This window comes from Ceratotherium simum, chromosome 14 (genome assembly GCF_057802395.1).
Source record: "Ceratotherium simum simum isolate JZ-2026a chromosome 14, ASM5780239v1, whole genome shotgun sequence".
In the NCBI taxonomy this organism is placed as follows: domain Eukaryota; kingdom Metazoa; phylum Chordata; class Mammalia; order Perissodactyla; family Rhinocerotidae; genus Ceratotherium; species Ceratotherium simum.
In genome coordinates, this window is record NC_141913.1 from 64,486,348 (window position 1) to 64,513,933 (window position 27,586).

General features: G+C 56.3%; 2 protein-coding genes across 5 annotated transcripts in view; one reads left to right on the plus strand and one right to left on the minus strand.

Annotated features, from left to right (window-relative positions):
• KCNG2 (potassium voltage-gated channel modifier subfamily G member 2) overlaps nucleotides 1–18,998 on the plus strand; it is a 63,784-nt gene extending 44,786 nt beyond the window's left edge. Inside the window, exon 5 of the mRNA XM_014781303.2 lies at nucleotides 18,195–18,998. Within this exon, the coding sequence (XP_014636789.2) occupies nucleotides 18,195–18,998 (804 nt within the window). The remainder of the gene's footprint in view (nucleotides 1–18,194) is intronic.
• Nucleotides 18,999–24,144: 5,146 nt separating this feature from the next.
• SLC66A2 (solute carrier family 66 member 2) overlaps nucleotides 24,145–27,586 on the minus strand; it is a 74,123-nt gene continuing 70,681 nt past the window's right edge. For all 4 annotated transcript variants that reach the window (XM_087439383.1, XM_087439382.1, XM_087439384.1 and 1 more), the window contains one exon: nucleotides 24,145–26,117. In XM_087439383.1, the coding sequence (XP_087295509.1) occupies nucleotides 25,910–26,117 (208 nt within the window). In that variant the 3' untranslated portion in view covers nucleotides 24,145–25,909. The remainder of the gene's footprint in view (nucleotides 26,118–27,586) is intronic.

Consider the following 27,586-nt stretch of genomic DNA (forward strand, 5'->3'; position numbering starts at 1 on the left):
GTGCAAGAAAAAACAACATAACTCTACTGAGAGAAGTGAAAACAGGTGAATAAAGAGAGGCACATCATGTTTTTGAATGGGAAAATTACTCCCCAAATTAATATTTAAATTTATTATACTCTCAGCAAAATCCCAGTGGGTGTTTTTGGAACCTCACAAAATAATCTTAAAAATCTAGAGAAATACGTATGGGAGACTAGCCTGTAAATTCTGGAGAATAAGGAAAAGAAAGTGTAAAAGAGGAGACCCACCCCAATATCAATTACCCCAATGTCAATTTTACTGTGTAATAATACTGCCCCAAAACCTGTTGGATCAGAGCGTCAGCTACTTATTTGCTGGTGATTCTGTGGTTTGACGTTTGGGTGGGAACAGCTTGCCCCGTCCGTGAGGCATCACAGGGCTCACTGTGCATCTGGGTCTTGCCTGGATGGCTGGTGGTCTCTGCTCTCTTCCCCCAGGAGGCCAGCCCAGGCATTTCACATGGTGGTGGGAGAACTTCCTCCCAGTCTCTTTTCAAGGCTGTGCTTGGGTCCCATCTGCCCATGTCCTGTTGGCCCAAGCAGATCTCGTGGCCAAGCTCATGGGGAGATCTTTCTGGGTTTGGTAAGAAAGCCAGAAACCATAAAGGAAAATAAATATTTGACAACATAAAAATTCAAAACTTGGGGCCGGCCCCGTGGTGTAGCGGTTAAGTGCGTGCGCTCCACTGCTGGCGGCCCAGGTTCGGATCCTGGGTGCGCACTGAGGCACCGCTTGTCAGGCCATGCTGTGGTGGCATCCCATATAAAGTGGAGGAAGATGGGCACAGATGTTAGCCCAGGGCCAATCTTCCTCAGCAAAAAGAGGAGGATTGGCATGGATGTTAACTCAGGGCTGACCTTCCTCACAAAAAAAAAAAATTCAAAACTAAGGAAAGCCTTCCCCTCCCCAATTTAAACAGTGAAAGAACCAAAATCTAAGAATAAAATTGCAACATATGTGACCGGGTTAATATCCTTGATATATAGGAAATTCAAACATCAGTAAGAAAATAACAGCATCTCAGTAGGAAGGAGGGCTAAGAATGTAAACCAGAAATTAAGATAAGTAATGGTCAGAAAACATAGGAAAAGATGTTTCCTTTACGATCAAAGAGATGCACATTTAAACGAGACAGCATTTTACTTATCCCATTCACAAAGACTAAAATAAGTGACCATACCTGGTGTTTTCGAGGATGTTCAGACTTGAGCCCTTCCATATACTGTTGAAGGGTGTTTGAAGAGGGAGGGCAATATGGAAATATCTATCCAGATGTTAAATGTGCTTCTGTTTAACTTAGGAAACCCACTTCGGGGAATTTACCCCAGAGATCACTGGAACCGCATGTCTAGGACGGTCTCTGAAGTGTTGCTTATAACAACGGTAAAAACTTGAAAACATATATGTCTTACTATAGAGAGTCAAATAAGACTAGAATTTTTTGCAGCTCTTAAATATTTATTTATATATGTATTTGTTTGTTTATTTTATTTTTTCTCAAAAGCAGTTTTCAGCACTCAGTCAAAGACAAGTGCAGGGGAGGCATGCCCCTGCGAACGCCCGTCCAGAGAGAGAACAGAAGGTGAGGCAGATCCACAGGACTTCGAATACTGGAAATCTCAGACATGGACTGCAGAATAGCTGTGTGCACGAAGATAGAAGCGAGCTTGCGGCTCCTCCATTGGGCAGGACCTGGGAAGCTCCTTGGCTGCTGGCTGAGGGTCTGTCCCCACCCTGGGCCCTGCCAGGGGGTCCACGGGGAGGAGAACAGTGTGGGCAAGAACGTGAGAATTGGGTCTCTAATAAGATGGCTCTGAACGTGAGCTTTGAGCCAGCTCACACCTGCACGAGACCCGTGCAGAGAAGGTGCCGACCACTGTTGATGGGAGTTGAATGCATTTAGTGAAATTACCTATAAAGGGATTGAAAATAATTTTTAAAAGCCTGTTGACTGGAAATCACTCGTAACCACAGCGTCGAGGGGAAGTGGTTTTGTGCTGCAGGAGGTTCCTGCCTCTCTGCCTTCTCCGGGGTCTGCGTCTTGTAAACGTTCTTTTCCTCTCACCGTCTCTCATAAGCCCAGGTCACAGGCACTTTGGGCAACTGCCGTTAGGCCCCAGGAAAACAGAACGAGGAGGCACAGGCAGGCTCCGGGCGTCCTGAGACCACAGCCTCCTTGCTCAGATGGCCCCATGCTTCGTTAGCGCTCCCAGTCACCGCCTTGAAATTCTTAATCCTGTGAACAAGGACGTGCCACGTCTCCGGGTCCTGTGGACAGGCCCTGCCCACAGAGCTCTTCGTAGACCTGAGCCCAGGGAGGCAAGGCAGGTCCTCACCAGGCAGCAGTGGGAGCTCTGCCAGCCCCACCTCAGGGACCATTCCTGAGCAGGCCCTGAAAACGGAGCAGAAATTGGGGACGGACATGGTTCGAGGTTGGAGGCAGGCTTGTGGTTGCCGGAGGAGCATTTTGCCCCAGACATAGGCAGAGGGGAGGACAGACAGTGTCGAGACTGGACCCAGGGTAGATGCTGACGGCAAAAACGTGAAAAGCTCTAAATGCATCCAGGCTGCAGAAGGTGTTCGCCCTGAGAAAGGAGAGATTGACAGCAGGTGACTTTGGTGCACAGCTGGTTTGTTTCCTGAGTGCACGTCGCAGGAGCTGGTGTGGCCTGGCGTGGGGCTTCCCAGGCAGTGGGCTGAGGTCATGAGAAGGGACTGGAAAATCTTCATTTTTCATTTAAATGTGACCTTTCAAATGCTTTCCTTCACTTTTGTAGATGCCTGTGTCACGAAGAGATGAAAATTACTTCATGTGGAATTTCTCTACTCTAGTGTGGAACACGAGAGCAAACAGGATTCGAGGGAGTGGGCAGGGACTTCCTGAGCCCCCGGGGGCTGGTGACATTGGCAGTGTCAGAGCTGGTATGACGGGTACATATACGTGCAGTACGTGGACCTGCCAAGGCAGAACTCGTCAAGGGGAATTTTGTAGTTAACATAAGAACTTGACATTATGTTAATGATACTTCCACCATAATTGTGACACGCACACACGTTGGAGCACCCCAGGTGAGCACGGGGTGGGCCAGCCCGCAGGGCCGCCGTTGGTGACAGGGCCCCGCCCGCCTGGGTTTTGAAGGACTGGATCTTTGCTCATGAACTTGCCCCAAGATGTCAGTTCAGTGTCGTCTACGGCCGTGGGTCCCACAGGAAACCTTGTCTCGAGCCTGCGTGCTCGAGAGGTGCTGTGATGTGTGGAGCCCCCAGGGGCCGTGCTTCCAGGCCCTCCGGCTGCCGCCTGCCCCGCTGCAGTTGAGGGGGAGGTGCTCCTTGCCTGCAAAAAATCACTTCCTGCTGAACCCGATCAGACAGCAGACCCCCAGCCCCCAGCACAGAAGCCGAGGTGTAGGGCCCTTCCTGGTCAGCACCACCGGCACTTCCTGCCCAGGGTCGTGGGGGCTCGAAAGCAGCCAGCCTGGCTATGCTGAGAGGCACGGAGCTCCAGGTTTATGGACTTCATCACTCGACGGGTAGCACGGTGCTCGGCCCCATGAGGAGGACTCGCCCTGCCCTTGGTGTCCCCACTCTCGTGGAGAAGCCACGACTGAAACCCAGAAAGACTCTCTGACCCGCCAGAAGGTCAGAAGGCTCCCAGGGACGTTCTTGTGGCTGGTGTCGCCAGGGGACGCTGCAGGGACAAAGTGGGCTTGAGCTGGCACAGAACAACGAGTGAGGAGAGAGCGTGCCCGCAGCTGTGGGATGGCACCCCTGGGGAACGTCGGCTAAAAGAATGAACTAAACGAAGAACAGTGGCTGCGGGCTTTGTGCTGCTGTCCGTCTCTCCCATGGAATTCAGATTCGTGATCTGGAACGTTCTCTCCTGAGATGGACACCCTCCTTATTCACTCATGGGAGGGGTTGCCGTCTGTAACTGTGTTGTTCATCGGTGTCTGTACACGGCTCGTGTCGGTCACTCCTGCGAGGATGGCAGGGACCCCAGCGGCCCCAGCCAGTTCCTGGCCCAGCGCATGCACTCGGCGAAGCTGGCTGACTGAATGAACACCAGGTGGTGCGCGTGTTCACGGCTATGAGTACTACGCAGTCTCACTTGCCTCTCAGTGCTCTGACTTGTAAGATGCTCGCGGTCGTTGCTGCCTTCTCGTTCTGAAGACAGATACCCTCTCGGCATCCGGCCAGGACGTTGCTCTAGGAGAACCAGCTGGGCTGGTGCCGTGGGGAGGACCAGGCGCGGTCCAGCCAGGGAGGCAGAGCAGGGCACTTGATGATGAAGTTGTCTCCATTTCCCTATGGATGACAGCCCAGAACCAGCTCACAGAGTGTAGACAGCGAAGTGAACTGACAGCTCTGCCTCAGGGCAGATAATCTGAAGTGAGTACATTGGTTATTTCTGTGCAAATGACTGTTGGCTATTTTTAAACAATTTGTTCCCTTAAGTGGATTTAATATTCCTTCTCCTGCTTTTCCATTGGCCCTACAAGAGGCTTTTTCCATAGATAATTGGAAAAAAATAAACCTTGATTCAATTCAAAGTCAAATTATTATAAATTCGTAGTTAGTGAGTGAGTTAGTATTTTCTTTCAGGTACTTGTGGGAAGCTAAGGATAAAACCTGCACACAGGCTGTAGTGAATGAGTAAATAAGTCAACAAGGCCAAGTCCTTTCTATAGGATTATCCTTCACGTGCCCAGTCTGGGAACCAGGTAGAACTGGTGACTTTGCTGGCATACCCGCTGGGGACACCTCACGCCGGTGATGGGGTTCGGCTGGGAGCTCAGCGGGTGCCCTGGCCGTGTGGCTTGCAGAGGTGAATTCGCCCATGGCCTTTGCATCATCTCCTCAGGCGTACACTTTGCTCTAATCTCCCGAGAGTGATGGTGCACAGTTCGACAGCGTCAGCGGTGCTCCCAGGCAGGGCTAACACCCCTGAATTTTCGATGCTCTGAAATGAGAACGGAGCCGGGGACGGAAGCACGCCCCATGTGGGGACTGTCCAGAGCGTCGTGCCGCTGACCGCTCACAGCCTCATCACTGAAGATGCTCGGCCTGGTGCTCCTTTTATTTCCCTGGAAAATCAGAAAAGGGTCCGCGCCCACTGGACACCACACGGTGGAGGCCGTGCCTCCTGAGAATGGTTTCCAAGACCGCTTAGTTTCCAGAAGTTGGCGTGGACCAGCTGTCACTGTCCCTGGTGTTGGGGCCAGCCTGACCCACCCCTGTGCTCCCCTCTGCCTGGGTTGACGGCACCTGGCTGTGGCTGGGCCGTGCCCTGAGCACCCTCCGGGGTCTCCTGTCCCCGCCCCAGCTTGCCTGCTCTGCCTTCGGCCTGGGTCCCCAAACCTGGGCCCCTCTGAGGCTTCAGGGTGCACACAGCTGCGGGGAGACCGAGGCTGAGAACGGGCAGTGAGCCACGTGGGAGGTGAGCCCAGCTCCTGCCGCCCCAACGGTACAGCTTCTGGCCACTTGCCCCCCGGGAAGCCCGAGGCCTGTGACAGGATTTGGGCGTGCAGGCCCACAGAGGGCTGCGGGTACGAGGGCTGCGACAAGCATTACAGGAGAAGCTGCTGCACACTTCCCCCAGCAGGAGCCTGGGGGCCCTTCTCTGGGGGCCCTGAGCTCCTCAGAGGGAGAATCCACCTGCGGGCATCAGTGCCCTGACGAAAGGCACAGGAGCCCCCCTCACAGGAAAGGAGATGAGTAGGGAAAGATGAGAAGGATAATGTGAAAGGAAGACCACGGTGGAGACGGGTGAGATGGGGCTTGGAGGAAAGAAACTGAGGAGGAAACAGAAACACTGGAGAATCGTCATGGGTACCCTCAGAGGGCAGGAGGGACCGTCGTGTCCACAAAATGAACAAGTTGCTGTGGAAGTGAACCAGGAATGGAGGGGAGCACTTAGAAATTTAGAGCGGGGTGGCTGGATTAGAAAGGAATCAGTGCACATGTGGAGGGTAAGGTACAAAGAGGACAGAGGGGAAGAGATGGGGTGAGCACATGGAGGCCGGTCCAGGAAGGAATCCCTCACGAGAGGCATTCCAGCAGAGACGGCCGAGGGAGGCTGCTGGGGGCTCAGCTCTCAGGTTCCAGGACATGGGTCTCACACAGGACGGGTCCCTGCACAGTGGATGAAACGCACCCACGCCCCGTGAAACTTCAGGGGCAAGAGCGTTCTTGGAAGTTTCGGGGAGAGAGTGAGACACAGAGTCACGTAGGAAGGGCGAATGGTCACCGCCACGTTGGACCTTAGGATGGTGGGCCCCAGGGCCGCCGGGCTGGCAGCATTATGGTTCTGATCTTTGTGCTGGTCCCGTGGGTCCATTCAGTTTGGAAATGCACTGACGTGATCTATGCACTTTCCTGTGAATTTAAACTTCAGCAGCAAAGCTCGGATATAACGGGGCAACCCCCTTGAATCATGAGTGGAAATGAATTTCTGCCATCACTGCATTACACCATCATGCAGGCAAGCTTGGAGGCAGAACAAAAACTTTCCAGGCATGCAGAGGCGTCTTTCCTCAGGAAGCTACTGGAGGATGTGCTTCAGCAGAACGAGTGAACCAAAGAGGGGATACACGGACCCAAATCGAGAGGAGCAGAGGGACGCTGCCCCACAGCTTGCACACGACCTTGGGGGTCCCCGCAGGCAGGCAGGTCTCGGAGAGGAAACACACCTACCAACTGTCTGTTGTGTTTGAGCATTTGGAAAAAATGTACCATATTCATAGCAAGCTGAACAATTTTAAAACGTGGCCATAAAATTTCAGGAAAAACAAAACATTTTATGAGAAAAAAAGTAATTGTAGAGTAGGACCTGGCTCAGCAGTGACCAGTATTCACATTGTCTTAATAATTACTGATTTTACCCCAAAACGTGAGTAACTATGTTTGGAGGAAAGTGGTCGTGGACGAGTGGGGATGGTGTGGTGGGGTGTGTGAGAGCCAGGCCATGACTACACAGTGGATAGAAATGTATAAAGTTAATGTGTCAATAAATACACAAGCATGTTATTTAAAAGTATGGAAGTAACTATCAGAAGAAACAATTAAAAATTGAAAAATTTGCCTCTGGGAGATAAGAGTTGGGGGTAGGAATACTGTTTTTTCCTATAAGCCTTTTATTATTAATTGAACTGTAAAAAAATTATGTGTATGTGTTACTTTTGTAAAACAAAAATTAAATTAAAAACATGTTCCATCACCAAAACTCACTCAAGAAGAAGTGGATAACCTGAATAATCCTGAGCTTATTACAGAAATTTAATTCATAGTTTAAAACCTTACAAAAAGGGGGACCGGCCCAGTGGTGCAAGCAGTTAAGTGAGCGCGCTCCGCTGTGGCGGCCCGGGGTTCGCCGGTTCGGATCCTGGGCGCGCACTGACACACTACTTGTCAGGCCATGCTGTGGCGGCATCCCATATAAAGTGGAGGAAGATGGGCATGGATGTTAGCCCAGGGCCAGTCTTCCTCAGCAAAAAAAGAGGAGGATTGGCAGATCTTAGCTCAGGGCTGATTTGCCTCAAACAAACAAACAAAAAAACCTTCCAAAAAGAAAACTCCAGTCCCAGATGGTTTCACTGGTGAATTCTACCAAAAATTTAAGGAAGAAATAAGACCTTTTCTACACAATCTCTTCCAGAAAATAGAAGAGGAAGGAACACTTCCCAACTCGTTCTATGAGACCAATATTATCCTGGTACCAAACCAGATAAAGACATTAGGGGAAAAGAAAAAATATAGATCAGTGTCTCTCATGAACATAGATGAAAACTCCTCCAAAGAATATTTGTAAATCGAACACGGCAATATGTAAAAAGGATAATGCGTGGTGACCTAGGGGAGTTTTCCAGAAGAGTAAGCCTGGTTCAGCATCTGAAATCAGTCGGTGTCATTCGTAATGTTAACACAGCAAAGAAGAAAAGCCATCTGATCGTCTCAATGAATGTAGAAAAAGCATTTGGCAAATTCAGTATCCATTCATGATTAAAACAAAAGCCTTCAACAATCTAGAAACAGAAGGGAATTTCCTTAACCTGATAGAGAACATCTATTTACAAAACCTACAGTGGATGACATAATGATGGAACATGACAGACTGGATGCCCCCAGAGACGGGGGTGAAGCCTGTTCAGCATTGAACTAGAAGTCCCCACAGTGCAGTGAAGCAAGAGAAGGAAATAAAGGTACACGATTGGGAAGAAAGAAAGAAAACCGTGTTCATAAAACGTCCCAAGAAATCCACGAATAAGCTTGAAGAATGAATAAGTGAACACACTTACATAAGATCAGCAGTCCACCCTGGGCGTTTACCCAAGAGAAATGGAAGCGTGCGTCCATACGTAGGTTTGTACGTGAATTTGCACACCAGCTAATCTGAAATAGCCCAAACTGGACACCACGCAGTGCTACACCATGTACACCAACGGATGGAGGGAGAGCTGGCGGGTACGTTGTGCCCTGAGCCCGTCAGCGTAAAGAACTGCACCACTGACTCCCCTAACAGCCCGAGTGAGTCTCGGATTACACCAGTGGGAAGAGGCTGCCTGCAGCATGCTTCCCTTTATGGGACGTCCTGGAAAAGGCAAAGGGAGCAGGGCTCCCAGGGTTGGGGCCGGGACAGTCTGGCTGTAAGAGGCAGCACAGGGAGCTGGGGGTTGTTGTGGCCATGAGGCTTGAGCGTTCGTCTGGGAAGAGAGCACATCCTTCGACATAGTCTGCCAGCATTTCCGATATCCCCTGAGAACTCCCTCGCCAAACTGGGATTTCCAGGTCAACGTGTACACACCCTTTGAAGGCTTTTAATATACATTTGTGAGAAGTTTATATGAATCTTGGAACCACCCTGGGCCTCCAGATCCTTGGCCTGAGGCCCAGGCGACCCTCGCCTGGTGGAGAGAGGGTTCAGTTTGTGTACCTATCTAGGGGAACAGCTCAGCAATTTCTGATAAACAGATGTTCCTGTCTGACAGACCAATAGTTCCATCCCCAGGAAGCCCTAGAGAAACTTGAGCACGTGTCCACGGAGAATATTCCTAGCAGTTTGCTTGGTTGGTTGGTTTTTTCGTGGTTATGGAGGATGGTACCATTGACGTAGGTCTAAAGACATGCACCGAATCTGGCATTGGGCTCAGTGATGCCCAGATGTGCAGGGTCGAGGCAGGAGTGGGCCGTCTAGCCACCCCCATGTCCTCACAGGTGTGTCTGTAATTAGCTCAAGCTGAACTCGCTGACTGAGCTGCTTCTGTGGGGGCAGCCGACCCTTGGTTCTTGGGCCACAGTAATTGGAGGGTGCCCAGTTCCCATCCTAGAAAGAAACCAAATTAGAAGAGAGGAGCTCAGACCCACAGCCCAAGGGCTCGGGCGCCTGCAGGGTCACTTGCGCAGACTTTGTGGGTACCTGGATCCCGGGTGGTCACTCAGGAAGGGCACACAGTGTCTTGTGGACTTTGGCCAAGAAGGGAAGTTTTCCTGTGGGACCGGACATTCACAACGCCGAGGACCAGTGCCCCTGGGGATGTGGTTGGCCTCGTGGAAGCCCCCAGAGGAGCCCGGTGAGGGCGTTGGAGCAGGTCTGGAGCGGGGGGTCGGGAGAATGGGGGCGGCCTGCCCCCAGCGTGTGGAGCTCCAGCCTGCAGAGAAGGCTCTGCCTCCAGCGCACGGGGCGGGAGTGAGGGGCTTGACTTCAGAGGCCCGGAGCCCTCCCGTGTGCCGTCTCAGGCTCCCGCTCTCCTCTCCCCGGGAGCCCCCACAACTGCAGCTTCTGGCCTCCTGTCCCCAAGATGACCAGGTCGTCCCCAGGGGCTCTTGCCTCCCCTCCCTGGGCCTCTCCCCCTTCAGCGGACCCCCTTCTGTTTCTAGAGTCTCAGCTCACCTCTGCTATGGGTTTTACAGACACTCAGGCCTTGCCAGCTTATGGAAGCCTTTGCTGGAAACGTCTGTGTTGTCCTGAGGGGAAAGGAGCCCCAGGCTGCCCCAGCACCCTGGCCCTCCGGATGTTCTCCCAGGCTTCCTGGTGGGGGCCAGCAGTCCTTCCAGCCCTCCCTTGCCCCCTCACGTGTCTCTGGGCCCTACAGTCCGGACTCCTCCTGTCTGCTCTGCCCCCTCGGCTCTCCACCCACAGCCTCAGTGCCACTCTTCTCCTCCAGGCCGTCCAGGCTTTTGCCCTCCACCAGCCTTGACCCTTCTGCAGAGCGGCACGAGTGTGCAGGTGCCCCGGGCGTTTCTGCGGGAACTTCCACTCTGCACGTCATTAACCCCCTTGTCTGCCTGGGTTGAGATGGTCATGCGTCCTTCCTCCAGCCCCACCTCCCCCCCCCCCCGCTCCGTCTGGTCGGTCCCCACTTCATAAAGTTTCCATTTCCAAGACCCCCTCCTCCTGGCCCTTGGTTTTCTCCCCCTGCAAGGCTTGGCCCTCGCCGCCATCGGCCTCCCTGCCTCTTCTTGACCTCCTCTCAGCCTCGCCATCGGCCTCCCTGCCTCTTCTTGACCTCCTCTCGGCCTCGCCATCGGCCTCTGGGGCTCCAATCTCCCCTGCACAGGCTGACCTCTCTGTGCCTCCTTCACCACAGACCGGCTCCTGAACGCCCTGGGGCACCAGGACCCCCTGCCTTTTTTCCCCACCTCTCAGGACCCCCACTTGCCTGTGGGCGGCCCTCCTTCCAGAGGCCTCCCTCCCAATGCACCCAGCCTGGCACTCGTACCCTGGTGAGAACCCGGTGCCCGGCTCCGGGTGAGCAGAGGGTCTGTCACTGCCCCTCGGTGTCCACGGGCCCCAGGGGCGCCCGGTCCAGTGTGTGGAGCTGCAGGCATCTTGCAGGGGAGCTCCCTACGTTGATACTTCCGTCCTCGGCTCCCCGAACCCACCCGGGCAGCTAGAGGTGGAGGGGCCAGGGCGGGGCAGGTCAGGGTTTCAGGGCCCCAGCGGGTGGACCTGGGTGGAGAACGGGACTTTGGGTCCTGGGCTCCCTTTAGTATTATTTCACATTTCCCATGCAGAGCTGGAGAGTGCTGTGGTTTCTGAGGAGGAGCACGTGCAAGTTCTGGAGCTGGGACCTGGCGCCGCCTGCCTGGGCTCTGGGCTCGTGTGCACACTTGCACGGCTTTCTGGCGCATTCGGGGCCGTCATCCTGGGATGGGAGGGTGATGGGTCCCACGCGTTCCTGCAGTCAGCACACTCACTCCTGTTCCCACAGGAGCTCCACAGAGAGGGGTGTGGGGGGTGGGGGTAGGGGATGGGGACAGCCCCGCCTACAGGAAGGAGGGAAGTGGGGTTCTGTTACTGCCGGCCGGCGAGGCCAGACCCGTCGCAGTCTGGGCTCCACTTTCTCTCTCTCCAGGGGTGTCTGCCCCAGGGTCTCTGTGTCCTCCCAAGCCCCCTGGGACCCTGGACCCTGGACCAGAGCCCGCCCCTCTCACCCTGACAGCAGATGGGCAGAAGCCATCGGCAGTTCGCTCTGTCCAGCCTGCAGGGTCAGTCCTGGATGGGGGGCACAGAGTTACCTCGAGGAGCCTCAGCCCAGAGCTAAGCAGGCAGAGTTTAAAAGGCGTTTGCTCGCTCTGGCAGAGGGGTCATGACCCTGGATGCCAGCCCCAGCCCTGTGCCCACCAGGCACACCTCGTGGCTCACCCAGGCTGCACACAGACAGCCCACGTTGAATGCATCAGGGCGTCTGCAGCTCGTGGCCTGATGTAACAACCCGAATGTCAGTGAAATGCCAGAGAAAGCCAGGTGAGACCAAAGTGTGGGGGGGTATCAAAATGGGGTGAGCCAGGCTGAACATAGATTTATTTCTGACCCGATTTTGGCCAAATAGGCCAGATGTGTCAAATTATGATAAATCAGGGTCTGTTTTCTGGGTTGAAAGTTCCAGAAATAGCTTCCTCCCATTAACCTGCAGGCTGGTCCTTAAGGAGACGGCAGGGGGCATCGTGGCCCCGACAGGCCCGTCTCCTCCCAGACCCACCTGGCTCCAGGTGGGCACCTTGGGGTCACTCCTCAGGCACAGGACAAGGGAGCCACTCCCCAGACGTCGCTCCTCTACCCCCATGCAGCCCACCCAAATGGGGCTCGAAGCTGCACTCGGCCGAGTGCCGCCTGCGATGCTGGGATGATGGGGAGCCGGGGCCTGCAGTCAGCCCTGGAGGGGACGTTATATGGGTGTTGCTGGGGCTGTGGGTCCCAGGACCACCAACGCCCCCTGGGCTGAGGTCATTAGACTCTTCTGAGCAGGGGGGAGGGCCCAGGCCCCAGACCCCGCCAAAGGCCCCTCTGCCTCAGGTCTGGGCCACTGTCAGCCCGGAAGCTTCGGGTGGTGCTGGGTCTGCACACCGGGATTCCTGGGACATGAGTCCTAAGAAAAGGAACCTTCCAGAAAGGAGAGAGGCAGGCGCCCTTGCTGTGCCTCTGCCCCTAACCACAGCCCTCCGCTGGCTGTGGGCTCTCCTCCCGCTGGCCTCGCCCCCAGGTGCCCTCCCGCTAGGATCTGTCACTGTCACCAGATATGGCGGGGTGAGCAGGGCCGAGCAGCCAGGACCCTCCTGGGTTCTCTCAGCACCTTCCAGAGGGAGGAAGAGGCACCTGCGCCCCTCCCGCCCCTGCCTCTGCCCCTCCAGAAGCTGTGTGGTGATGTTCAGCAGACGCTCGCTGTCCCCATCCTGGCCTGTGTGCCCCAGGGACCTGGACCTGGCAGGTGGGAGCAGTGGAGAGGTCGGCGTGGAGGCCAGTGCACGTCCTGGGGGCATCTCCACGCACAGCAGCTCCTAATCTCGGGGGACAAGACTGAGACGCCTCTGCCCTCTCCACATGACAGAGAGGGACACAGGCGTGGGGGACGCCACAGAACCACAGACCAGAGCTGAGGTGGACACTCTCGGACCCTGGGCCACGCTGCCGACCTGTCCCAAAGAATCCAGGCCCCTCCAGTCAGCCTGCAGCCCTGCTACTCTTTCAATCAGGGCACCAGAGAGGCTGCGGGAGTTCCTGGAAGCGACACACAGCCCCCACCTGGAGTGAGCTGTCCACTCTGAGCCAGGATGGGCCAGGCGACATGTGGGTTGGAGGGCCCACAGGGTCCCTCAGGAGGACAGGCTGTTGAAGACCCTCCACCTGTGAGCCACGTGCCCTGGGAGAGGGTCTGAAAACCGGGGAATTCCTCCCACGGCATCAGTGACCCCTTCATCTGGGCCCGAGCCGCCATCACCTTTTCTGAGAACAGACCTGCCAGATTGTGTTCAGAGGATTCACACCCGAGCTGTGCGCCTGCCCGGGGCCCACGCCACCAAGGAAGTGAGCACCTGGCCAGTATTTCCAGGCACACAACAGGGATGATGGTTAATGTAGAAGCCCAGGTACTGGGCTCGAGCAGCCACTAATGGGAAGGCTAGGCTCTGCTCCATACAGAAAGCGCCGCAAGCAGAGAGTGGCTGGCTTGGGAAAGTGCCAGTGGGAGAGAGGTTTGTGGGAGCCGAGTTGGCCCGGCTTCCTTACAGACCAGGTGATAGATCAGTGTCTGCCCCGAACATACAAGACAGGCCTCGGGAGCAGCCTGTGGGTCCACTCACCTCTGTGCCCTCAGGACCAACGCTGCATGGCAGATTTTCATGGGGTTTAAACATCAGTTGCTGAACCACGACCTGTTCTCCATCTGAAGCTTCGGGTGGGTCCTCGAGGGCTGTCCGCTGGTTATGGAAGGTCACCACTGCCGGCCCCAGGCTTTATCACCTGGTGAGAGGGCTGAGGCAGCTGGACGGGCGTGAAGTTCTGTCCTTGATGCTCAGAGGGACATGATCCCAGTGGGGGACAAGGCACCCGGCAGGCTGAGCCCAGACTCAGAGCGGAGAGCACAACGGGCATCTGCTGCTGCCTCTGGTGTGTTCTGATGTTTTCTCCAGTTCCTCAACACGATAGAGGTCACCCCGGGAGGGATTTGGGCTGGGCGGGGGCTCAGGCTCAAAGGTGAGACGTGGCCAGACCAGGACCGTCAGCAGCCAGGCAGCTCGGAGAGGTCTGCATGTTCTCTGTCTGCTGTTCTGTCAACAGAGGCCTCTCCACACCCCCACACCTGGAACCCCTGCACTGGGATCCCCCTGCGCCTCGGGCCTCGGCAGGCCTGCTGTCCCCACTCGTTTTCCACAAACAGCCACATGCTCTGGGATTTACCTAGAGTTGAGTCTTTTAAAAATAGCTTTGCTGATATATAATTCATACACCATACGACTCACCCTTTTAGAGTGTATAAGTCAATGGCTTTCAGTACATTCACAGGGCTGTGCAGCCATCACCACAATCTAATTCTAGAACACGTCCATCACCCCAAAGAGACCCTGTGCCCCTCAGCAGCCACACCCTCCAGCCCCGAGCAACCACTTCCACTTCGTCTTCATACATTTCCTTACTCTGGACTTGTCTGAGGACACTCAGCATGTGTCTCTCGGGGCTGGCCCCTTTCACTTCGCGTCGTCTTTGAGGTTCGCCCGTGTTGTAGCTGGCGTCAGAGCCTCACTCCTTTCTGTGGCCCAGTAACATCCCAGTGCGTGGACCTGCCACATTCTGTTTATCCATCATCAAGGGATGGACACGTGGGTTGTCTCCACCGTTTGGCTCTTACGCATAATGCTGCTGTGAACATCCTTGCACATGTTTCCATGTGGACACATGCTCGCTTCTCTCAGGCACTGAGTGGAATGGCTGGGTCACATGGTAACTATGTTTAGTCATTTGAGGACCTGCCAGACTGTTTTCCAAAATGACTGGACTGTTTTACGTTCCCATCAGCAGCGTGTGAGGGTTCCGTTCTCTCCACATCCTCCTCACCCTTGTCGTCCTGTGACTTTTCATTCTAGCCATCCTCCTGGGTGTGAAGTTTATCTCATGGTGGTTTTGATTTGCATTTCCTTGATGACTAATGAAGTTGAGCATCTTTTCATGTACTTGTTATCCATTTATATACCTCTTTAGAGAAACGTCTGTTCAGATCTCTTGCCCATTTTTAAATTGGGCTGTTTGTCTTTTTATTGTTGAGATGCAGGAATTCTTTATATATTCTAGATACAAGTCCCACATCAGAGATATGATTTGCAAATATTTTCTCCCATTCTGTGGATTGTCTTACTTTCCAGATGGTGTCTGTATCAGTCTGCTAGGGCTGCCATAAGAAAGTACCACTGACTGTGTGGCTTAAACAACAGAAGTTCATGTTCTCACAGTTCTGGATGCTGGAAGTCCGAGATCAAGGTGTTAGCAGGGTTGGTTTCCTCTGAGGCCTCTCTTCTTGCTGTTCAGACGGCTGTCTTCTCCTGTGTCCTCACATGGTCATCCTTCTGTGAGAGTCTATGTCCTAATCCCCTCGTCTTATAAGGACACCAGTCAGATTGGGTTAGGGACCCATCCATATGACCTCATTTTACCTTAATTATCTCTTCAAAGACCCATCTCCTAATACAGCCACATTCTAGGTGCTGGGGGTTAGGACTCAACATGTGGATTTTGAAGAGAAACAATTCAGGCCATTCTGTGCTTTGAGGCACAGAAGTTTTTAATTTTAATTGTTTATTCTATCTTGGTTGCTTGTGCTTTTGGTGTCATATCTAGAATCCTTTGCCAGATCCAAGGTCGTGACCTTCTGGGATCACCTGCTTTCAGCCTGAAGAGCTTCCTTTAGTATCTTCTGTAAGGCTGGTGTACTAGAAATGAATTCTCTCAGTTTTGTTTATCTGGAAAGGTCTTTATTTCACCTTTATTTTTGAATGAGAGCTTTGCTGGCTGTGGGATTCTTGATGAACAGTTTTTTCTGAGCACTTTGAGTATGTTATCCCACTGCCTTCTGGCCTGCACTGTTTCTGCTGAGAAGTCAGTATGCTATCTTATTGGAGTTGCCTCGAAAGTGACGTGTTGTTCTCTCTGCTGCTTTCGAGACTTTCTCCTTATCTTTGGCTTTCCGCATTTTTACTGTGATGCGTGTGTCTGTGGGTCTCTTTGTGTTTATCCCACCTGGAGTTCATTGAGCTTCCTGATGCATAGGTTATGGTTTTTCAATAGATTTGAAAGTTTTCAGCCATTATTTCTCAGAACATTTTTCTTCTCCGTTTCTCTCCCTTCTCCTCTGTACTTGCATTTCCCCATGTTGGTAGACTAGTGGTGTCCCACGTTTTTCTGAGACTTGTCATTTTTCTCCCTGTCTCTTCTTTGGCTTGTGTAATCTCTATCAATTGATCTTCAAGTTCACTAATTCTTTCTTCTGCCTGTTCAAATCTACTGTGGAGCTCCTCTAGTGAATTTTTTATTTGTAATTATACTTTTCCACGCCTAAATTTGCATTTGGTTCTTTTTCGAATTTTCTCTTTATTGATCTTCTCATTCAATGCAATGGATTGTCCCCATGCCTTGCACTACCTCTTTCGTCAGGCTTCCCCCTAGCCTGTAAACACCTTTATCATGGCTATTGTGAAATCTTTTTCTGTGAAATCTGACACTGCATCACTCTCACAGACAGTTTCTGCTGCCTGGTTTTTCTGACATGTGGGCATGCTTTCCTGGTTCTTTGCCTGCGCTATGATTTTTTTATTGGAAACTGAACATTTTAGATAATATATTGTAGCAACCCTGATACTGACCCCACTCAGGGCTTGTTACTGTTATTTGCTTATTTGTTTAGTAATTGGCTGGATTATTTTGGTGAAGTCTATTCTTACCCCCTCCTGCCACACACACACTGCTTGCACACATACACACACATACACACATATACACACACACATACATACACACACTGACACATTCATACACATACACACATACACATACACAGTGTTTAGTCCTTGACGTTGCTCCTCGGGGAGGCCCAGCTTGGGGACACCCAGGGTCACGCTGGGATGACAGTGGTTTGGGTAGGACTCTCTTTCCCTGACCACACCCACCTGTGACACTCCTTTAATTGCTGGCTGATTGCTCTGTAGTTTTCAACAATGCCCTGGAGGATAAATTGCTCTGCAAACTGATCCAATCACATTGTGGCTCTTTGGAGGGATAGTCTCTGAGGCCAGTGTCTGGTGTTTGCTCTGACCCCAGGAGGGCTCCTTCTGATGTCCTACACCCCAGTTCTTCCTGCAAACCAGCCGGCCTGCGGCCTGGGCTGTGTCTTCATTAGATCCACGAATCTCCTCCTGTTATTCTTCTACAACCGCCACTGTTCTTGAGAGCGCCCTTGGGTTTGAAGTGACCACTTTCTGCTGCAAATGAAGTTAGTTCCTTTGGGAAGAAACCAGGAGCTGTTTTACTCTCCCCCTAAGGCTAAACCTCTGTGCCAGGGGTCTGGAATGGGGGTGGGGACAGCGGCAAGCCTCTTTCTCGGTGATTCCCATTCTCAGAGCTGCATGCTCTGTGGAGGGAGGGGGAGGCAGCAGGCTGAGGTCCTCTGGCTTGCCTCTCCTGGCGAAACCACCCTCCCAAGCCCCGGCAAGGGCAATGGGGGGGGGGGGGTCCCAGTATTCTCCATGCACCACAAGGTAGAGCCTCCATTCCACCCCACTAGTGGGAGCTGGGCGGGAGAAGTTGCCCCTCTTCTCAACTGCACTGCCTGGGACTCAGCCTCAGCCACAGGCAGTGGGAGGCAGGACGAGAAATGCTGAGGTCCTGCTCCTCCTGGGAAGAAAGCCCTTGGCTGGGGGCTGTGGGGCAGGGGGCCCTGTGTTCCTGGCTGCAGCCTCTGGAGTGGAGTCTCCTGGGAGGGGGTGGGGGGGTGGTCTTGGTTCAAATAGTAAAGACTCTTGCCTTTCATAATGAATTTTCATAGATTTTCTGGAATAGATGTTTCATTTGTTGTTTGCCCTTAGGACCGTTTCCAGAGGCTTTAAATGGTTTGGGTTTTTTTTTTTTTTTTTTTAATGATTTTTCACCAGTTTTGCTGGGGAGGCTGTCATCTGAGCTTCTCATGCTCTCAAGCCAGAAGCCGGTCTCCGAGTAAATCTTTTTTTTTTTTTTTTTTTTTTTTTTTTTTACAGGAACTAGGCTTTCTTGCGGATACCCCTCGCCCCTGCAGCGGCACACTTGCATGGGCTGGGGTCGGGAGGGAGGGCAGCGGGGAGTGACATCCACCGTCCCGGGGAACCAAGGGCGCCAGCCTCCCTGCCCCCAACACGTGTCCCCCTCTCCTCCCCAGGGCGAGTGCTCCACCAAGTGCCGCAACCTCTTCGTGCTGGAGACGGTGTGCGTGGCCTGGTTCTCCTTCGAGTTCCTGCTGCGCTCGCTGCAGGCCGAGAGCAAGTGCGCCTTCCTGCGGACGCCGCTCAACATCATCGACATCCTGGCCATCCTGCCCTTCTACGTGTCGCTGCTCGTGGGCCTGGCGGCGGGCGGCGCAGCGCGGGCGGGCGCGGGCGCGGGCGGCAACAAGCTGCTGGAGCGCGCGGGGCTGGTGCTGCGGCTGCTGCGCGCGCTGCGCGTGCTCTACGTGATGCGCCTGGCTCGCCACTCGCTGGGGCTACGCTCGCTCGGCCTGACGGTGCGCCGCTGCGCGCGCGAGTTCGGGCTGCTGCTGCTCTTCCTCTGCGTGGCCATGGCGCTCTTCGCGCCGCTCGTGCACCTGGCCGAGCGCGAGCTGGGCGCGCGCCGCGACTTCTCCAGCGTGCCGGCCAGCTACTGGTGGGCCGTCATCTCCATGACCACCGTGGGCTACGGCGACATGGTCCCGCGCAGCCTGCCCGGGCAGGTGGTGGCGCTGAGCAGCATCCTCAGCGGCATCCTGCTCATGGCCTTCCCGGTCACCTCCATCTTTCACACCTTCTCGCGCTCCTACTCCGAGCTCAAGGAGCAGCAGCAGCGCGCCGCCAGCCCCGAGCCGGCCCTGCGCGAGGACAGCACGCGCTCCGCCACCGCCACAGAGGACAGCTCGCAGGATCCCGACGGCGCCAGCCCGGCCGGGGACTCCGCGGACAGGCCGTGGGCGCGGGCAGGGCCGGCCTGACCGCGCGGGGACCCTGCACGCAGAGGTGGCGGCGACCGGGAGGCGGCTCCTCTCCAGCTTTAGAAATAGAACCACAGTCCTCGCCTCCCGCAGAGCAGAGGGGACAGGGACCCACTTTGGGGGACAGCAGCTCCTGTTCGTGCATGTTGCTCCGACCAGTACCCCCAAAACTGGCCCAGGGCTGACCCCAGCCTGACTTGGGTGGGGGTCAGAGGCCATCCAGCGCTTGGAGCGAAGAGTCCCTCCCAGAAGCGTCGCGGCCGTTCTCTTCCTGCCTCCCTGGACTCCGTGGCTAGCAGAAAACCAACCAACAAGGCCCGGAAATTCTGAGCCTGTAGCAAATGGCGGAGGGCCTCACTAGTCCCCAGGCCTCAGCCTGACCCTTCCCTGCTCTTCAGCCAGGGAAGCCTGGGGGAGCTGGGGGGCCGCAATGGAGGGCAGCCTTGGGGAGTAGTGGGGGGCGCATACCCTGGGGGAGGAGTCGGAGGAAGCAGAGGGGGCAGACCCTCCCTCCTGCTGCCACGTCGCCCACAGTGGGCTGTGCCCATCGGGAGGGAGGCTTCCCTACACAATGCAGCTCTGCTGAGGCCCACATCTCTGCCAAGGGACAGGGACAGAGGTGTGACATTGCCGCTTACAGCCCCTCAGTTCCTTTGGGGGAGGGGCCCAGCCGTGACCTCTGACCTCCCTTCCCTGGCACTAGCTCGGTGGGATCTTCCAGGATCGTCTTCTCACAACTTCTCCCCTGAAAATGCCTCTGCAAAGCTCCAGGTGCAGGTCCCCTGCCCTTCAGCTGGCCTGTGTACCACAGCCCTATCCCGGATGCCTCCCCTCCCCTGTGAGAACATTGCCCTCCTCTCCAGGACTGGCAGGAGGATGAGGTCGGGGAGGAGATGGGAGAAGGGACCTTGGGTGGCAGGAGAAGGCTGTCCTTACCAAGGAGGGAGCCTTTTCTGCTCCGGAGATCAGGAATAGGGGAGCTTTCCAAGTCGTGCTGCTCTGTCCATTTTCAGTTTAATGAGCTGAGCCACAACTCCTGAAACACCGCTGCCACAGCCCCTGCAGGGGGGGACCTGCATCACCACAGAGGGCCCACTGATGCGGACACCCCCCCACCCACCCATGCGACTTTTGGCGGGGCCCCTCCTGCAGGGCCAGCGCCAGGAGAGGAAGGGGCTGGCTGGGGCGGGGCCGGGGTGGGGCCCTGGCTCTGCAGACATTTCCCAAGATGCTACTGCAACCCAATAAAAAGTGCGCCTCCTGCACAGCTTGGGCTGAGTTCCTCTCAGCAGTGCCAGCTTCCACCCCAGAGCACAGGGGCTCCCGGGGCCAGGATGGGGCTTCCTGTGATCACAGGGGAGTCGGTACATGCATTGGGACACTGCTGCCTGGACAGCACCCTGCACGCAAAGCCCGGCTGCGTCCCTCCAAGTCCCGCAGTGGAGCCCCATCTGCAATTGCGACTGCAGCACCCCCAGCCTCCTGCTGGCCCTACCCCACGCCCCGCCCCCCGGGCAGGGCTGGGTGTTCTCAGAGAGCCCAGCTGGGAACAGAACTCAGGGCTGGACCGGAGGGATTTCCATGAGCCCAGGTTCTGCAGAGTGGGGTAGGCTGGGCACCTGACGCAGCCTCAGTTCCCCCTCCTGTCTTCCCTGAGTACCCGGGCTCCACCTACTGAGTCTGTCGGTCAGGGTCAGGTGGACAAGGGCCTGGGGAGCAGGGAAACTGAAGTCACCTGGTTTTACGAGCGACCCGGAAATGTCCCGGGGTCCGAGTGAGCCGAGGGTCCATAAACCACGTGGAGGCGAGGCCTGTCTCCAGTATCTGCTCCCTCACCTCTCTCTCGGAGGCAGAAAGGGTCCCCTTGGATCAGATGGGGAAACAGAGCTGTCCACTAGGCCAGATTCGGCACCTGGCCCGACACCTGCCGCCAGCCTGATCGCACAGCCAGGACCGCCAGAGCTGCACCTGCAGCTTCGCCCTGAGGCTGGCCCCCTGCAAGTGGGAGGCTGGGTGCCGGCCCTGGTTCCTGCTCTCCCTGGGGCAGGGTCCCCTTCTCCTTCCCTCCTGGGCCCAATGCCACAGGCCAAGGCCAGCAGAGGTCTGCCTGGGGACCAGGGGAGCCCACCTGAGTGCAGGCTCCGGCCAGACTGCACCGTAGGGCTCAGCCCTGCTTCCTCCTGGTGGCCAGGTCAGTGGAAGTCCCCACATGCTCTGGACACGGGGCGGGTCCTGGGGCCCAAAGCTGGCAGCCTTCTCACAGTGACAGCGTTGGGTCCTGCTCAGGAGCGAGTAGCGAGCTCGGTACCCGCCAACACAGACATCTGCTGGTGCCTGTGAGACACCCACACGTTGATGCCACGCCCAAGGTGCTGCCACCCTCTGCTTCTCATCCGACATGGCTGGTGACCTCCAGGGGCAAACTGCTTCCCCTGTGCAGTGGGCTCGCTGACCTTCACCACGAAGACCCCCAGAAATAACCCAGGTTATCCAAGGGCCAGGTCAGCGGTGGGGGAGGACCAGAGGGATCTGTCCCGTCCCCCTCCCCAGTCCGGCTGCAGTGGTTCTGCGGGAGCCCAGGAGCCCTCCAAGACTAGGAGAGCCATTGGAGCACCAGAGGCCACCGTGGGTCACAGGGTTGAGGGGTGCCCACTGGCCGTTCTGCTGAGAACAACAGGGTTGTGGTGGAGGGAAGCACACGCGATTCCCACCAGAAGCAGACCACCCAGCCCTGGGTTTCCTTTCCCTTCTCCTAAAGTGCCAGGGGCCACCCCACCCACCCTGACCCTCCGTAGCCATCTCTCCCACACAGGCCATGTGGGTAGGCCTCCTGCTGGCTGCGGCCTGTTTCCCCGTCTGGGTAAGGACACCAGGAGCTTGCCAGGTCCCCACCAGCCTGCTACCTCATACGTGCCGGTGACACCCACACTGAAGACCCCTCCTGTGGGACAGACATGAGATTCCCGCCGGAGGTGCATTTACAGTGCTACTTCCTTGGGACTCTGTTTACTGTGCTCGCCGGTGCTGCAGGAGGGAGGGCAGGAGACAGTCTGGAAATGCAGCCGTTGTAAGCACCCTGCGTGCTGTGCAGAGAGCACCGTGGCACGGGGTCATGATCGCTCTGGTCAGTGAACTGCCCCCGAAACCTGTGGGTCGGGTCAGTCCAGGCAGGAAGCCATATCTCTGCATCTCAGTTTCCTCAGTGGTAAAGCCAGAGTGATCCTGAAGACCCACATCCCAAAGACGCAAAATCCCAGTCCCTGCCAGAGATCTCTGGTTCCCTGAAACCGTCTGCAAGCATTTCAGGGGACGATTTGTGTCTGTGACACTCCAGGAACCACCAAACACTCCCCCTGCCCTGAGGGCTGCTTTCTGCCTGTGCTGCGCATCCTCCCTTGTACCCTGACCAGCTGGCCGGCCACCTGCACCGGCCTGCTCCCTCCACCCCCACCTGCTCCCTCCACACACCCTGCTCCCTCCACACCCCCACCTCACCTGCCTGCTCCCTCCAACCCCCCACCTGTACCTGCCTGCTCCCTCCACCCCCACCTGCTCCCTCCACCCCCCCCCACTTCACCTGCCTGCTCCTTTCACCCACCTCTCTTCACCCACCATGTGTGTGCTTCTGGGGGACCTGGGGGACCCCTCAGACTGAACAGGGAGCCCCTGGGCTGAACATGTTCCACTGTCAACGTTGGGGGCCTGAAACCCCCCACATTTGCTGCCAAAATAGGCCTAATTCCTACACCCCTTATTTTAAGGGAAAATGCACCCTGCCCTTCCCCTCTACACATACACAGGTTCTTCTCGGCAGCTGGAACCTGGTCACGGACAGCAGCTCCAGAGCTGTGGGCAGGTTAAGCACCACCACAGCTCTGTGGGCTCTAAGCTTCAGAGGCTCAGCTGAATGAGATGGACCTTGTCGCCCACCCCAGGAGCTAGAGCAGCATCACCATTTTGTTCCCATTTTCAAAACGCTCTCCTGTTGAAAGGAACAGCTATAAAAACAAATAGGAGATTTAGAGTTAGGGGGAAAGTGAGCCTCATATGTTTTTTAGTAGAATCCCCACTTCTCGTGGAGCTATTGAACACTTCTGCCCGCTCCCCGATGGACGGCCGTGTCCTGAGCTCAGGGCGCAGCGCTCTCTCGGCCGGGCAACAGCTGAGCCCATGAAATAGCTCCTTCCATTCCATCTCCGATGGCAGTTCCAGGACTCCTCAGAGGAACACAGGCGCCTTCTCTGTGTCACTTCTCTGCTCATTCGTGGAGCCACAGAACTGGGCTACGGGTAAGTTTACAGGAACAGAGACGGGCTCCTAAAAAAACACCTTCATATATTTGTCTTTTTTTACTATTTGAATTTTTACTGCATGCTTTAATTTTTAAATTAAAGTAGTTAATTTTAATTAACTTTATCACAAGGAAAAATCCACCCCAAAGCAGGACCCTGCGTCAGTAAGTAGACTCCAGGCTCCACACTGAGGGCCGTGCGAGAAGCCACACTGAGCATCCACCACTCTCATCAGCTCGTTCTCAGGCTCTCCGGGCTGGTGCCTGAGGCTGGGCGACTCGTCAAAACAATTAAAAATATATCACTTTCATGTATTTTGACTTCATATTTTTTTTAAAATCTTGCCCACAACCTAAATACTCTCCATGAAGAAAAGAAAATTGCTGGGGACAAACGGCTCCATCCCTACTCACCATGTGGAATTGTCCCGCAAGCATCCCGTGTGCTCCCAGTTTTCCTTGAAACACTTCTCTTGGCCTTTAAACAAGATACTTCCCATCCTTTTGAGGCATTCCGTGGTGGGGGGAATGGTGTGACCCGGCAGAGACCAAGGCGCCGAGATGGAGCCCCGGCTCCGGGGGTAGGCGCCGGCCCCCACTGGCCTGGCCCTGCTGGTCACTGTCCTGGGGACTGGTCTGTTCCGGGGGAGCCTGAGCGAACAGCCCAGGTCTCACAGGGGCCAGAGCTGTACCCGGGGAGGTGGCGCCAGCCCAGCCAAGGGGACGTGGCCGTGTCTGGGCGCAGGCCAGTGCCTGGAGCCAGCTTCCCTGGGGACCCCCGAGGTGACGTGAGGACAGGGGACCAATTCCTCACTCTGATCTGGGCCCCGCTCTGACTCCATTCACCAAGCCACATGGGATCCGTGAGCGGTTTATTGATTTAAAGTCACCACACCAACAGAACCTCGAGTTCTCCCACACGTGGGCACATTCAGTCACCACGGCAATCGGTGACATTTTAATTTGGAGGCAATTACTGCTACAGACATCTCCTTTCGTTTTTTAAAAATAAACATTTTCAAAGCATCTTACAGGCCAAAGAACTAGCAGGATCCTCACTCAAATGTTCAGGAGCTTTTGAGGAAACCTCAGGAGGAGGAAACGGCTTTGAACATTTCCACCAGCCACAGCAGACGCCACGAGAGCTTTGGCACTGGCCGCAGACAGCGTGGACACTGCAGAGAGCCACCCCTCCACCCAGCAGGAGGGAAAACGCTGCCTGTGGGAGCCACACGGAAGCATCTAGAACACTCAGCCTTTGGGATCTGGGGGCTGGCACAGGGCTGCTGAGCACGGCTGAGATGCTAAGATGCTCGTGTAAAACTGAGAGGGAGGGACAAACACGGAGACCACTGTCAGGCCAGCGGCCCCCCACAGCCAGAGGCAGGACATGGAGAACCGCACAGACGGGAGGACGGCAGGCAGGGACGCCCGTGCCAGGCCATGGCCCACCACCCTGGAAGGTCATGCCAGGCCAAGCTCAGAGGGTGGGGACACCCTGCCCGCCATAGGGACGCCTGCCTCAGGTGTCCTCCGTGACCTGCGGGCCGTCCTCGTCCTGGAAGATGGACATCCAGGGCTGTGTGCTGCTGCTGTGTGCAATTCCCAAAGGCAGGGCAGCCTCTTCGGGTGGCCAGGTGCATCTGCCCAGCCCCGCCCTGGGCCTCGGCCTTCCCAGGAGCCCACACACACACACCCCACACCACACTCCCCACACACACCCCTAGGACTCATGGAGAGCTCCAGGCTCTGGTTCCAACACCCCTGAGCTTGCTCTGGCCAGTCCCCAGCTGTGGACACAGGCTTGCCCCCTCCCCACAGAGTGGTCCACACCAGCCCCTCCCAGGAGGAGGCAAGCCCAGCAACCAGGTCCCTGGGCCGCACTGCCACGCTGAGGGCTGAGTCCCAGGCCCCGAAAGGCCAACTCTGGCCAGATAAATGAGAGTACACGTAATGTGCGTCCCTACAGCTTCCCCTCCATGTGTACCAGGCGCATATAAAACCCCAGCCATGCTCTCTGTGCCCAGGCCCAACCCTGCCCTGAGGCCCCCCCACCACACGCTATCACTAAGGCGTCCATTCGCAGGCCGTTCTGAGACTGCAGGCTCTGCATGCCGGGACCCCGGTTCTCCTGCTGCCGTTTCTCATCCTTCCTCCCCAGTCCCACCCGTCTGGAGGCTCAGCCGGGCCCCGGCTGCTGTAGGCCCCTCAGCCCCCTAGCCCATGTCCGGGCCCACTGTGGGCTGAGCTGATCCGCAGGGCTGAGAAGGTTCCCCGACGCCCTCTGTCCTGCAGCGGCCCTAAGCCCGCCTTTTCCTGGGTCTTTGAGCATCCACCAGGTGTGTTCTGAGAGACTTGCCTTCCATCACCTTGAAAACAGCCGAATTGCAGCCCTCGGGTGTAAAACCGGCTCACACTCTTCCTCGGGGTGAGTGAGCACAAACATTGGCACCTGGGCCCCCACCCGCCACCCTGAGAGCCCATGGAGGCTGATTGAGACCCTGACGGCCCGGATGCCATCTCAGGGGGCCACGGTGCCCACCTGCCCCACGCAGGAGGACAGGTGGCTGGGGCGGTGCCTGTGGCCAGTGGTCACACGTCCTCATCCTCCCCAGCCGCCTCAGAGGGCCTTGGCACTGGCGGGGTGCGCTGCGTGGGGGGCCGGCTTTGCCGGGTGGCGGGCGAAGGCGTAGGCCTGCGCCAGGATGGCCAGGTCCACAAGCACCTGCAGCAGGCCGCACACGGAGAACTGCAGGGGCGCGCCGTTCAGCAGGAAGTACGCCGTCTTGAAGGTGTCGCCACTCGTCCACATGAGCACCATCTTGATGCTGCAGAGACACAAACCAGGGGTCAGCGTGCAGACCAGCGGTGGGGGCACAATGTGGGGGGAGGGGGACAAGCACAGAGGTCGGGGGACATGCACAGAGGTCGGGGGACACGCACAGGGGGAGGGGGACACACAGGGGTCAGGGGACACACACGGGTCAGGGGACACACACGGGTCAGGGGACACAGGCGGTAGGGGACACACCAGGGAGTCAGGGGACACCGGGGCCCTTGTCTGTCCTCCCATCCCTCCTGTCCTGCGCGGCCACAGGAGCCTCGGCTGTGCAGGGCAGGAAGGGGCCGGCTCGGGGTCAGGGCCCACACGGCCTCACAAATGTTCCCACCTTCCTGGCTGCCGGCGCCTCCGGTGTGTGCCCCTCGGGAGACTCGTGGTGGCCTCAGAGCCACCTCCTCACACCGTGCCCCAGGGGGCCCCACCCAGCAGGGTAGCAGCCGCCCCAGAACTTCAGGAGAGCAGCCCTGGGCCACAGGGAGCTGCAGGGCCATCATCCCAGATCGTGACACCCTGGCCTGGCTGTGTCCCATGTGCTGCTGGACAAGCCGGCCCCTCTCACCCCGAGCTCCCTAACCCCAGACCCGGGGAGCCCCCAGCCCACACGCAGGGGTGCTGAGAACAAAACCGGAGGCCGCCGGGCAAAGCAGAGAGAGGCGGGCTGCTCCCGGGAGTTCCTGCCGGGTCCCTCACTCAGATGACCTGTGGGCGACTCCATTTCTGGTAATCGGCTCAAACCCTCCCCACAGACGTCTCAGGTTAGTCCCTGTGGTCACAGGGAACCTCGGAGAATAAACGGAACAAGGCACACCCTTATCTGCAGGCGGCGTCTACCACCCTGGAGCATAAGCACTGCTCTGTTCTCCTGCATAAAACGTTCCAGTCAGACAGTTTCCCTCCACAGGCTGAACCTCTGACGGCTAATTGAACCAGACCACGAGTCTGTGGGAGGGTGAGGACTCCCGAGTGGACAGGACGCAGATAAGAACTGCAAACATCGGGCCGAGGAGCCATCTGTAGGCCGAGGGCACGGCGGGGCACCCTGAGCTCCCGCGGGGAGCTCCACCCCAGAGGCAGGGCTCCGACCACCTCTGAGCCCCAGGTCGGCCGCCCCGTCTCCTGGACCCCCAGCATGAGGACGTGGCAGGTGCCCAGACATTGTTCAACGTCCCCTCCTCTGCCCAATGAAGCATCACACTGACCACGCAGAACCCGGACGGGAAGCGGAGAGCTCTCCTGACCTTCACCCAGATGGAGGTTTCTCCGGGATCACTGCCTGGGAAAACAATGGGAGGCTGGAAGAGCTGTATATCTGCGGACAGGCTCCCCACAACCAGACCAGCCCAGAGGGGCATCTTTGTTGGCTTGTGGTGTCAGGTCACACAGTGTTTCAAAATTTTTGTTTTGAATTAGCTGATGACTAATTCTGTGTAAAAAAAAAAAAAAAAATCCAGATTT